The following is a 13,175-nucleotide window of genomic DNA, read 5'->3' as shown; positions in this document are numbered from 1 at the left end:
AAGTGCAGGCTCTTAACCAAAAGGTTGGCAGTTAGAATCCACCAGCTGCTCCCTGGAAACCCTATGGGGCAGTTCTACTCTGTCCTTTAGAGTAGCTCTGAGTCAGAATCGACTCAATGGCAGTGGGTTTGGTTTGATATCCTGTATCAGGTGCCCAGTCCTCAGAACTGATTCACTCCTCGACAGCTTACAGCTTGGGTTCTATCTTTATCGATCCAAGGAAATCATAAAGCTGCCATTGGCCCCTCCCTAGAGGTCAGCACCAGTAACTCTTCATAAGTCTTTACCTTCCTGGTCCTCTCTGCTGCACTGCATCCTTGCTCATCACACCTCTGTCTTTAACTTTTCTTGTCTTTGTTTTTTCCATGACACTGAGTTCTGTTGGTTCTCGTCCTGTATTTCTAAAGGTCCCTCCTTGGTTTCCTCCACTGGCCTCCCTTCCTTTTCCTGCCCTCTATTTCTCTTCCTGCTTTCCTTGTGTGGTTACCTGACTTTCTCTCCTGGAAACCCAGTCCTGCATTGCCAGGTGACTGGTCGTCACTTTGTTGGTGACGATCTTCACTGGCTTCTCACAGTCATCTCAGTCTAAATATGACAAGACCCAAAACTCATCATCTTCTGAAAACTGTCTGAGTGATTGAATTTATCATGCTCCAGTTTCCCTCATTGCAAAAGACAGTGTTTCTTTCATACTCTCTCCCCTTTGCTACAAATCTGCCTCTGTCTATTCAAACTAGACTAAGTTCATCTCCTTCTTTCCACTCTTACTAGTATAGCTTTACTTGGGATTTCAGTTTTGTTTTTCTCTATTGACCTTGTATTTGGCCCTTTCTGCTTCCCCTCCTGGCCTGTTATCTATAATGAATAAAATTCAAACTTCGAAACATTGATCCCACACCATTCCTCCTACCTTCTAGCTTTTCTTCCTTTATATCCCCGACATATTCAATGCTCCAGTGACACAGAACAGCCTCTTGTTAGCCTTAACTTGTATAAGATTTGCTTGACCACCAGATTGCAAGTCCCTCTAGATCATAACCTGGGTCTTACTTGTTTGTGTTTTTTATCACAATAACCACCTCTGGACCAGTTGTGGTAAATGTTCCAGAAACATTTAATCCAGTTCACAGTCTTAAGAAACAAATCATTGGATTTGAGAAATGTTTTCTCAGTGATACTATCTTCCCCATTTCCTTGCTTACTGAAGATTACGTTTTATTTAGTATTGTTAGGAGAATTTGCTCCCAGAAGAGTTCTATGTATTCTGTTTAATGGAATGAGCAGCATTTGCATGTTTTGGTTGGGATTTTGTCAGATGTGTTGCAGCACATCTTCGTCTTTTCACAAGGATGAACATTTGAAAAGTTTCTGAAAGAATTTCCTCTCCCTCCTTGTCTCCCTCTTTCCCTTCCCTCTCCCTTCTTCTTTCTCTTCCTCTACTTTTTTGTCCTCCTCCTCCCCCTCTTCTGTGTCTGCTTTTTGTAAATGAAGTTATAAGGCCTTAAATGTTGCTTCAGGGATTTCAGGTTGCTGGTCAATATATAGCTGAAACAGGACAGCTAGACCATCTTTTTTTTCTCCTCCTGGTTCACCAAGTTAATTTTAGTTCTCATGAGAGGGTAATACTAAAATTGTTAAGAGACGTTAAGTAGCATGCTTTCAAGTTTGAGATTATTTAATTTTATGCAACCTATTTTAATAAGGAGCCCCTGGTGGCACATTGGTTAAGCACTCAGCTACTAACAGAAAGGTTGGTGGTTTGAACCCACCAGTGGTGCCACAGGAGAAAGGACCTGGGGATCTGTTTCCATAAAGATTACAGTCTAGGAAACCCTATGGGGCAGTTCTCCTGTGTCCTGTAGGGTCACTATGAGTTGGAGTCGACTCGACAGCACACACAACAGCAACATTATTTTAATGAATTCTGACATTTTGGCACCTTCATTTGAAATAAACTACTAAAATGACCTTTTGCAAGGGCCTGACAGAGTTTTCCCAAGGCCGAGGTTTTCCCTGACCTGCCTTCTCCCCCTCATTTCTGTACTCTGCTTTCACCTGTTGTTTTTTCCTAGGTTAAACCAACCATGGTAATGTGGATTGGGGCTGAACTTGATCTCAGTCTGACTGAATTACAGCTAGGGGTTTCAGAACATGTGGTGATTCTCAGAAGAATTTGGACCACCTTCACCAATGTTAAGCCCGGTTAAAAGTACAAGGAGAATTGGGATGAACTCCTATTTCTCTAACATTAATTTTCCATCCTTTTCTGGTATACCTTTAGAAGTTCTGTCTTTGTCAAGAACGTAAATGTATCCACTAAAAAATTCAATGCATCTTTCATTAAGCTAAGAGCAATTCAAGGCTATATGCCCAGTAGGTGTTCAATTCTTATTAACAGTGACGAACAAAGCCTCCCAGTGCTGATTCTCATTGATATCGTCTCAAGAATAATGTATTTCTCTTTGGCTGTCTTTTCCTCTTGCGTTAATACTGAAGGTTTCCTTGACTTCTGCTCTTGTGTTATCTATGGGGAAACTTCACTTCTCCTATGACACTGGAAAATATTACCTTCTTATGAGAGGTAACCCCAAATCCCTGGCTACTAATTTAAGTTATATACTTATTTCTTTTAGCAGTTTTCAATTATCCCAAGGAGATTTATAAGGATTAACTGGTTCATCTTTCCATCTTTAGTAAGTAGCATTAACCCCAATTTACAGAGGCTAAGAGAAAATACCTCAGCGTCTCACAGTAGATAAGGATCGTTTGAGGATTTAGATGCTTGCCACATTTTTCCATTACAGACCATAGCATGAATGTTGACTGGTGCACTCAGGGTGTGTGAATGTTGCTGTCCCAGGGAGGATTTGACCTTGATGTAGGGAGTTTTCTTGTTGTAAGAAGAGCTCTGTGAGTCCTGGAGCCTGGTGTCAGCTCGCTCACCAACCAGGTCTATATTTATCTCATTTTACAGATGAGAAAAATGAGACTCAAACACCAAAAAAAAAAAAAAAAAAAAAACCCAAATCCACTGCCATCCATCGAGTCCATTCTAACTCATAGTGACCTTGTAGGACAGAGTAGAACTGCCCTATAGGATTTCCAAGACAGTAATCTTTACAGAAGTAGACTTCCACATCTTTCTCCCCAGAGCGGCTGGTGGATTTGCATTGCCAACCTTTTGGTTCACAGCTGAGCACTTTAACCATTGTGCCACCAGCGCTCCTTTGAGAGTATAATAGAAAAGACTAATAGAAATATTTACTTTGTTGACCGCATGGGGCTGCTGTGAGGATCAGATCAATAGTGTAAATAACAAGACTTTATAAACTGCCAAATCCTATGTAGTTGTATTATAATGTATAGCTTTGATATAATGATTTCTATTTTATATATAGCTTTGTAGTGTTTCTATAATTTCTTATTATCTGAAGCCTTTGTTGTATGTAGCTTGAAACTTTTTGTATTTACTTTAGAACAGAATTCAGTAAGGGCAGGTGGTAGTTAGACTCTATTGAAATTACTAAGGTCCCTGGGCGGCTCAAATGGTTTGCGCTCGACTACGCACCTAACCCTGCACCATGCTCACAGTCGTTATGCTAAAAAATGGCAGGGGACCGGGCAGTGTTTCGTTCTGTAGTACGCAGGGTCGCTCTGAGTTGGAACCAATGCGCCGGCGCCTAACAACAACTCACCTAAAGGTCAGCAGTTCAGACCCACCCAGAAGCCTGGCAATGTGCTTCCATAAAGATGACAGCCCAGAAAACCCTATGGAGCGCATTTCTACTCTGTGTCACATGGGGGTTCCATAAGTTGGAATCAACTCGAGGGCAACAGGTGTTTTTTTGTTTGTTTTGAAAATGTTGAAATGCCAGGAATAATCTCACTTCACATGTGTTCTGTAAGAGAAGCCCCTCAAGCCAAATAATATAGTAAAATACAAGACTAGAAAATCAAAGATAAAGTTAAATTAACACTGTTTCTGTTTTGTCTGAGCTTTAATTCAGAATATAGAAACATAAGAAAATGAGAAAAAAGTAAATAAAGAAGCTCATGCACTCATTAATAACAAGGTTTGTGGATGAGTGAGAAGGAAGCCATGTGTATTTGCCTAATTAGATGGATTGGAGTCAGCCAGCATCGAAGGCTCATTTCCGGTTTCACTGAGAAAGCTTTCTTAAGGTAGAATTTACGAGTATTTGAGTAATTAGGCAGTAGCTGAGGAAACCTGGATTTGTGTAAGGTTCTCTTGAGATATTTTCCCTTCTTACTCTCAGATACAAAAACCCCCCCGTGGGATTAGAACCAGTGGAGCTACTGTATCTGAAATAGTTTCTCTTTGTAACATTCTCTGTAATGCTGGTGGAACTTGTGCCTCCATTTTCCTCATGATCTACAGATATTAGTCATATATCCATGTTGCTCTTGTGTGTGCATGTGTGTGTATATCTGCCTTTGAATACCACCTTCCACCACCAGTTGCCATCAGGTTGATTCTGACTCATAGTGACCCCATGTGTGTCAGAGAAGAACTGCACTCCATGGGATTTTCAATGGCTGATTTTTCGGAAATAGAGAGCCAGGCCTTTTCTTCCAAGCTGCCTCTGGGTAGACTCAAACCTCCAACCTTTCAGTTAGCAGCTGAGTGCATTAGCTGTTTGCACCACACACGGAATGTAGCGCTTGCAACTAGGTGTAGTAAATTCTGCTAGAGGGCCCTACAGGCCTGGGGATGAATTGCTGCCCTGAGAGTGGGGTATGAGAAATTTCTAGAGAACTTGCATTAGTCTCTGTCAGATTCGCTTTGTAGGATTCTGATTGCTGGTTTCTCCTAATGAGGCTTCTGTCTGTCTTAGACTCCTGGTCTGTGCCTGCCTTGAACTCTGAGATTCCTCAGCTCTCACCTTGCTGCTATAACTCCTGACTTCTCATCTCTTCTGACCTCTGGTAACTGCTTACTTCTTACCTTCTTTCGTGTACATGGGTGTCTGATCTACTGTGCTTTCTGTTTATGTTGTTTAAAATTACAAAACAATGCGTATGTGTAATGTATCCTTCTAGATATACATATTTAAAAAAATGGGATTGTATTATGCATATTATTCTGTAACTTTCTTTTTTCCCTTTGAAATTTATCTTGGAGCTCTTTTCCATGTCTTTCCATGTAAATCCTCCTCATTCTCTCCAACTTCTGCATAGAAGTTCCATACGGAGTGGAGTATGGTATACTTAAACCAGTTCCCTGTTGATAGACTTTGGATAGTTTCCAATTTTTATTATAAATTATGTTGTTGATATATATCTTTGCACACTAGTGTGAGTCTAGCATGGGAATAAATTACTTGTGGAATTCTCAGGTCAAAGGATTTACACATTTAAAATTGATAGATTAAAAAAAAAAGAAAAAGGATAGATACTACAATTTGGCCCTTCAAAACAGCCTGAAAAAATTTACAAATTCCTCCAACAGTGAATGTAAGTACCTATTTATCCATACTGACACCAGCAATAGATATTATACCTTCTATTTTCAGAGGAACATCAATTTAATTTGCATTTCCCTATATTTCTAGTGAGACTGCACATTTTATTAGATGTTTATTGGCCTTATCCAGTTTTTGCCCAGTCTATGAATTGTTTATTTACAGCCTTTATTTATTTTTATTATGTTGTCTACCTTAGCAATTTTCAAGAATTGTGTTTGTGTCATGGATACTATCCCCCCCCCATTATTTTATTGCAAATATTTACCCCTGTTGCTGTAATTTTAACCTTGTTTATGGTACCCGGCCCACATTCTAATCTGATCTGTCTGGATTTTTGCCTTGGGACCTCTTTTCCACTGTCACTCAAATTCCTGAAATGAGAGTATTCTGGAAGTAAATGAAGGGGTTCATAAGCTGAGAACATGTGCTTTTAGGATGACATATTCTCCCTGGTAGCTGTTCTTAAAGGGAACCTTAAGAGTCTGAGGAACCCCTAAGTTATATGTTATTCTGTCCCAATGAATAGACACTTTTTGAAGAACTTGGCCATGTATGTATGCCTGTATGTATATATATGCAGTAAAACCTGCTAAAGCCGGAGCCTGTGTAAGGTGGAAACCTGTCAAAGAAGGAAAACTCAAATATTTCCCACTAATAGAGAGCAATAGAAAAGTGGTAAGACTGCACCCTGTGAAAGGCAGAAAACTTGTGAGACCTGGAAGAACAAGGCAGTCCTGTCATGTTCCGGCTCTCACAGGTTTCACTGTGTGTGTGTGTGTGTGTGTGTGTGTGTGTGTGTGTATATACACACACATACATATACATACATCTATATACACAGAGAGTGTGCCGAGAGAAAGAGAGAGAGAGTGAGAAAGAAAGCGAACGTGGGAAAGGAGAATGATAGATGTCGATATGTACACACATGTTGATTTGATGCTGTTTTCTAGTGAATGAAGAAACCGTGACTTTTGCCTGTGAGTCAGATGAAGTTTTCTGAGCTGGCCATTTATTATAGTGGTGTTTTTAACTTGTTCCCATGCTTCTAGATTCAGTTGGATCTGTCAGCATAAACTGTGTTCCTTCTGGAGTCTGCAGGTTTATTGATTGAAATCCTAAACGTATGGAGCAATTTTCTAAAATATTGATAGCCATCAGAGGTAGAGTCATAGCATTTAATAGAATCAGAAAATTGTTTATCTAGGAAGCCCTTAATCTCCAGTATAATAGAAACAGGCCTACATGGTGACGGACTGGTTCATTTCTCCTACAGACATTTGTTGTGCCCTGCTGTGTTCCGGATACCAGGGATATAAAGGTGACCAAGACAAGGACTTTGCCCTGTCTTAGTATGCTAAGACAGTCAAGGGCTCAGCTGCTAACTGAAATATCGGTAGTTCAAACCTACCAGCAGGTCTGCTGGAGAAAAGACCAGGTGATCTGCTCCTGCAAAGATTACAGCCTAGGAAACCCTATGAGGCAGTTCTAGTCTCTCCTATAGGATTGCTATGAGTTGGAATTAATTCGAAGGCAAACAGTGATGAGAGGGGGAGCGATTGATAAGTAAGCATATACTAGAGTGCACACAAGATGTGGGAACACAGAGAAAGTAATGCTAAATCTGAATGGAGGAGAAGAGGTTTTGGAGAATCACTGTGCAGTTGAGCTTTGAATTTGGCCTTGAAAAATGAGCTGGATTTTACCAGCAGGAGAATAAAGGAAAAGACATTTGGGATAACATTCCAAGAATTGCTGGAATGTGCAAAGGGCCAAGGCATGAAAGAACATGGTGAGTTTGTGGAATGTGTGGCTGTTGTACCAGGTGCGTGCTGGCATTGGAAGCCAGAGAGCTGGGTGAGTGGGCTGGGTTGTAAAGATTCCTGTATGCCATGCTGAGGAATTCAAACTTTATCCTGGATGTAGGCCTTAGAGGTCTTGTACAAGAGACAGACAAAATCAGCATTTTGGTACAGTGTTAGTGGTTGGTGGCCTTGAGCAGGCCCAGACCCCACTGGAAGGTCTTCGCAGTGGCCCAAGTCAGAGATGTTGCATGCCTGAGAAGCAGCAGTGAAAATGTGAAGAGAGGAAGGTTAGAGATTTATTTAGAAAATAGAATCAGTAGGAACTGGTGAGCAAATTGAGAGGGATGAGACCGACGGTGGGACATGAGTGAGGGGGAGGGGGAAGATAAGTAGAACTCTAGAATGAGTTAGATTGAGTGACCAGATAGTCACTGAGGCTCTTAACCAAAATAAGAACTAAAGGAAGAAGAATAAACTTGACTTCACTTTGGGACAAAGTGACTTGGATTGAGGAATGTCTAGGTCATGGTGCCCAGTTACTGGGTGAAAATATCAGACAAGAGCTCCAAGAAAAGATCAGGGCTAGATGTCTACATATGTTAAGCCAACTGCATGCTAGACACAGCTGTAGAGAGTAAATGAGATTGTCTAGGAGAATATATGTATTGAAAAGAGAAGCGGCTCTCTTGAGCAGCACCAATATTTAAGAAGATGGGTCCCTAGGATGTAAATAATACAAAGCAGAGATATTTGTTTTGTTGACTTATATGTCCCAAGCAATCTATAAATACTTCTTAAATGAGTGCAGGGTATGGGAGATGTCATCAATGGAGTCTGAGAGGGAATCATCAGACATAGGGGAGGAGAACGGGCATTAAACGGTGTGGCCAGTCAAGGAGGTATTTTCGAGAGAGAGAGATTGGTAGAGAGTATCAAATGCTAGTGTGAGGTAAGCTCGGGGGAGGACTGAAAACTTTCAATTATGAGGCCATCAGCCTTTAAGAGAGTGGTTTCAGTTGGATGAGGAAGGTATGGAAACGGGAAGTGAAGTTTCGGGGAAATGAAGTTTCAGGGAAGTGAGGAATGCATGGAAAAGAAGACAGCAAGGATAGTACCTGAGTGGCTATCTGGTTGCAGAATTGGAAATGAGCCTTATTTGGATTATGGAGAGGAATCTTGCCACTTGCTATGCTTAAACAACAAAATCTATCAGGCTCTGCTTTGATCCATGACAGTGGTTCTCAAAGTGTGGTTGCCAGGCTAGCAACATCAGCCAGCATCACCTGGGAACCTGTTAGAAATGCCAACTCTCAGGTTTTACCCAGACCTTTCAAATCAGAAACTCCGTGGGTGGTAAGGAGCATTCTGGGTGATTCTGATACACACTACAGTTTGAGAACCACTGGTCTAAGATATAATTTTGAGAAAAATTAGTGCAGTTGAGCTAATTTGCGTCTGAAGAGTGAACTTCTGAGTTCCCTAACTAAGAGCCAACATTTACGGGAGAAACCTCTCAGAGAAGAAAGGAAGCTCTTTGCCCTTGTGTCTGAGATGGAGCTGGGGGCTCGGCTTTCATTTATGCTGATAGAAATAGGAGCTGAACTGCCTTACTTCTATCCTGCTCTGAGCCTCTAACTTCTTGTCGCAACATAAAACAATATTATCTAAGAATAATACTCCAATAGAATGTGGTTTTACTTTTATTTAAGGCCTGGAATTCCCTGGCTCGCTTTTTCTGTATTAAAATTCCTTCTTATATTTTTATCTGTGATTGGCTACCAGGGTGCAACTGTTGAAAGAAATGGAGACACTGACAGATGTTTCCCCTGATACTACTGCAAGGTTATCAAAACATTTGTTTTTGTCCTCCCAGGTCTGTGAGCTGGATATTATCTTTAATTTTGAAAAGGCATATTTTATCCTGGACGAGTTTATAATAGGTGGAGAAATTCAGGAAACATCTAAGCAGTCTGCTGTGACGGCCATCGAAGACTCCGATATGTTACAGGAGGTTAGTACACAGTTTAGCATCCCATGGATGGGAGAGGGAGGAGAAGATGATGATGATGATGATGATGATGATTATAATGCAGTGAAACCTGTGAGAGCCAGAACTCAACAGGACCACCTGGTTTTTCTGGGTCTCGTAAGTTTTCCACCTTTAACAAGGTACAGTCTTACCACTTTTCTGTCTCATTTTAATGGAAAATATTTGAGTTTCCCTTCTCTGACAGGTTTCCACTTAAACAGGTTCCGGCTTTTGCAGGTTTTACTGTATTAGGCAACATTATTGAGTACTTAAACCCCTGGGATGGTGCAAACAGTTAACACACTTGGCTACTAACCGAAGGGTTGGAAGTTCAAGTCCACCCAGAGGTGCCTTGGAAGAAAGGCCTCATGATCTACTTTGGAAAAAATCAGCCACTGAAAACCCTGTGAAGCACAGTTCTACTCTGACACACATAGGGTCAACATCAGTTGTAATTGACTAGACAACAGCTGGTATCGTGTAATTGTGTACGTACCATATTTTTATGCAAATAACGCGCACCTTCTATGTTTGTTTTCCAACTGCGCCCTCCTCCATGAGGTATTTTCGTAAGTGCTGCTATGCCAATTTTTTTTTACGTGTTGCTGTAAAAAATTAGCGTTAGTGCACTTATAAAAATACCTTGCAGGAGGAGGGCACCGCTGGCCAACAAACATAGAAGGTGCATGCTATTTTTGTAAAAATATGGTACTCTGTCTCAGGCACAGTTCTAAACAAAGTATTAACTTATTTAATTCTCATGACTACTCTTAAGAGGTTGATAGTATTATTACCCTTGTTTTACAGATAAGTAAACCGAGTCACAGAGAGCTTAAATGACCTGCCCCATATCACAAAGCTAGTAAGTGTGTAATAGGGATTTGAACCGAGGCAACTGGGCTCCAGAGTCTTCGCTCTTCATTTTTGGTTGAGCTTGTTAGTCAAGACACCTCACTGTCAAAAGAGATATCAAAAGCTTGGGGCTATTATTTTCAAGAATAATTTTCTGAGATGTATAAAAAGACTTTCATCAGAAGATCTGTGATGCCCTGACAAAGAATAGCAGCACTTCATTATTTCATTGGCCAGAGATATTAGAGCTTTATTATTGAAGATAGCATTTATCATTTTAATTAAAATTTCTTTAGCCTCCTGGGGAGGCTGTATGTGTGCTCCTGCTTGCATAAATAAATTGGGAACAGTGTAGCTTTATTGCTAAGGTATGAATGGGCCCTGAAGCACCGATTTGGACCTGCTCTTGACTCTCCATGATTCTTACATGAAATGCAACAGGATTTTCTTTTAAAGCAGCCAGATTTGCACCAGACCTAATAAAAGAACTTACTTATGCCCATTCCATCCTCTCCAAGGACACTGTGAGGAAAAGTTCTTCCCCCTCATGACCTTTTTCCTTGGAAATGAGGTGATCTGACTATCCTTAGACCAACGGGCCATCAGAGAGCCTGGGTTCCATCCAACTCTGCCACTTCAAAGTACTTCTTCCCACAGCATCAATGGGTTTTTCTAGCTTCCCATTTATACAACAGGGTCCCTGGGTGGTACAAATGGTTAACATGCTTGGCTACTCACTTCTGGGAGGTTTGAGTCCACCAAGAGGCACCCCGGAAGAAAGGCCTAGTGATCTACTTCTGAAAAAAATGAGCCATTGAAAACCCTATGGAGCACAGTTCTACGCTGACACACATGGGGTCGCCATAAGTTAGAATTGACTCGACAGCAACTGGTGATATTTTCTTAATAGCAAGATCAGAGGATCTAAATGATTATAAAGTACCTTTTAGAAATTGATGTTAGAAGCCATTCTTCCTACTGTTTGGAAGGAAGAGACTGATACAACAATCTAAATTAAAACAACAGTAGACATGATTTCCCAACAACTTTTTGGTATGTCTTTGAGCTGATTATTTGCTGTGCCTACCAGAGGAATCAGCCTTTAGGTGAGTGGATGTTGAAAAAGATGTCTATTTGAGTAGGTGCCTGTAAGAGTCTGTGTGTGCCTATTTGTGATGGTTAATGCTATGTGTCAACTTGCCTAGGCTGGATTCCCGGTATTGTGTGGTTGTCCTCCATTTGTGCCTCCATTTTGTAATGTGTTGTAAATCCTAAGCTCTATATGTTAATGAGGCAGGATCAATGTGGATTTTTTTTTTTTGTATCTTGAATCACAGCCTTACAAGGGTATGACTTAAGTCACACTCTGCTTGAGTCACACCTTTTATCTTACAAGAGATTAAAAGGAGAGAGAAGCAAGCAGAGAGGAGGGACCTCATACCACCAAGAAAGAAGAGCGGGAGTGGAGCGTGTCCTCTGGATCTGTAGTCCCTGCACTGAGAACCTCAGAGGAAGATTGATGCTGAGACACATGGAGACCTCCAAGGAACACTGGGCCCACAGATGTTGAAAGGAGACAAGGACCTTCCCCCAGAGCTGATAGAGACAGAAAGCCTTCCCTTAGAGCTGGTGCCCTGAATTCAGATGTCTAGTCTGTACAGTTGTGAGAGAATAAATTTCTGTTTGTTAAAGGCATCCGCTTGTGGTATTTCTGTTATAGCAGCATTAGATAACTAAGAATTTGGTACCAGAAGAATGGGGTGCTGCTCTAACAAATACCTGAAGTATAGAAGCGGTTTTAGAACTGGGTAATGGGTAGAGGCTGGAAGAGTTTTAAGGTGCCTGATAGTAATAGTAAAAGCCTGGAGCCCTGGTGGCACAGTAGTTAAGAGCTCGGTTGCTAACCAAAAGGTTGGTACTTCAGATCCACCAGCTGCTCCTTGGAAAACCTATGGGGCAGTTCTACTGTGTCCTGTAGGGTCACTATGAGTCAGAATCGAGTTGATGGCAGTGGGTTTGTTTGTTTGTTTTTCATAGTAAAAGCCTAGATTGCCTTGAAGAGACTGTTGGTGGAATTATGGACGTCAAAGGCAATTCTGGTGAGGGCTCAGAAGGAAGTGAAGAGAGCTGTAGAGAAAGTCTCTATCATCTTAGAGAATACATATGACACGAGCAACAGAATGTTGCTAGAAATGTGAACATTAAATGTGCTTCTGGTGAGGCTTTAAAAGAAAATGATGAATATGTGATTGGACAGTGGAGGAAGGGTGATGCTTTTTATGCAGTGGCAAAGAACTTGTCTGAATTATGTTCAAATGTTCGGTAGAAGGTAGAACTTGTAAGTGATGAACTTGAATATCTGATGAGAGTTCTAAGCAAGATCTTAAAGGGGGTAGCATGGTTTGCTCCTTGCCGCTTATAGTAAAAGCTAGAGGAAAGGATGGACTTAAAAATGAACTGTGCAAAATGAAAACAGAACTTAAAGATTTGGAAAATTCAGTTGTACAAACTGTCTAAGAGTTAGAACACGTGCTCTGTTAAAAATAAAAGCAAAGAGATTTATTGAAGGTTCAAGACAGTTCAAACCGGCGACATGTCTGATCTCACAAAGTGAAACCAAATACTCCAATATGATGGAGCTACAGATACATTTTTATGAGGTTGCAAGATTGGGTAAGCAGGAGATAGGACAACTCAAAGCAGGGGCTTTGCAGTGATTGTTTGGAAACAAGAATGTGGGCTGCTGGGATTAGTTAGTTTAAATACATGACTAAAGGGGATTTTACAGGGTGGTCACAAGGTGATTAAAACATTTCCTGCATGCTGCTGGGGATTTTTTTTTTTTTTCTTTTTTCTTTCCTGAGCGACCTGGGAGGGCCCTGTACGACCAATGGACAACACTTCCGGTCTCACACCTTCCTCTACTGCCCAGATAGCTAGAGGTGCAGCCCTTCACAGTGGATGACAGAAAGTCCTCCCTTTTTTTTTTTTTTTATTATTATTGTA

General features: G+C 41.0%; 1 protein-coding gene across 3 annotated transcripts in view; it reads left to right on the top strand.

The window, feature by feature from the left end:
• AP1S3 (adaptor related protein complex 1 subunit sigma 3) overlaps positions 1-13,175 on the top strand; it is a 124,616-nt gene that overhangs the window by 59,430 nt on the left and 52,011 nt on the right. For 2 of the 3 annotated variants that reach the window (XM_023731348.1, XM_004376367.2), the window contains exon 4: positions 9,162-9,299. In XM_023731348.1, the coding sequence (XP_023587116.1) occupies positions 9,162-9,299 (138 nt within the window). Of the gene's footprint in view, positions 1-9,161; positions 9,300-11,506; positions 11,632-13,175 lie in introns of those variants that run through there. The other variant, XM_023731347.1, reaches the window with a different exon arrangement.

This window comes from Trichechus manatus, unplaced genomic scaffold, assembly GCF_000243295.1.
Source record: "Trichechus manatus latirostris isolate Lorelei unplaced genomic scaffold, TriManLat1.0 scaffold00041, whole genome shotgun sequence".
Lineage (NCBI taxonomy): Eukaryota > Metazoa > Chordata > Mammalia > Sirenia > Trichechidae > Trichechus > Trichechus manatus.
This window is presented reverse-complemented; position numbering and strand designations above follow the sequence as displayed.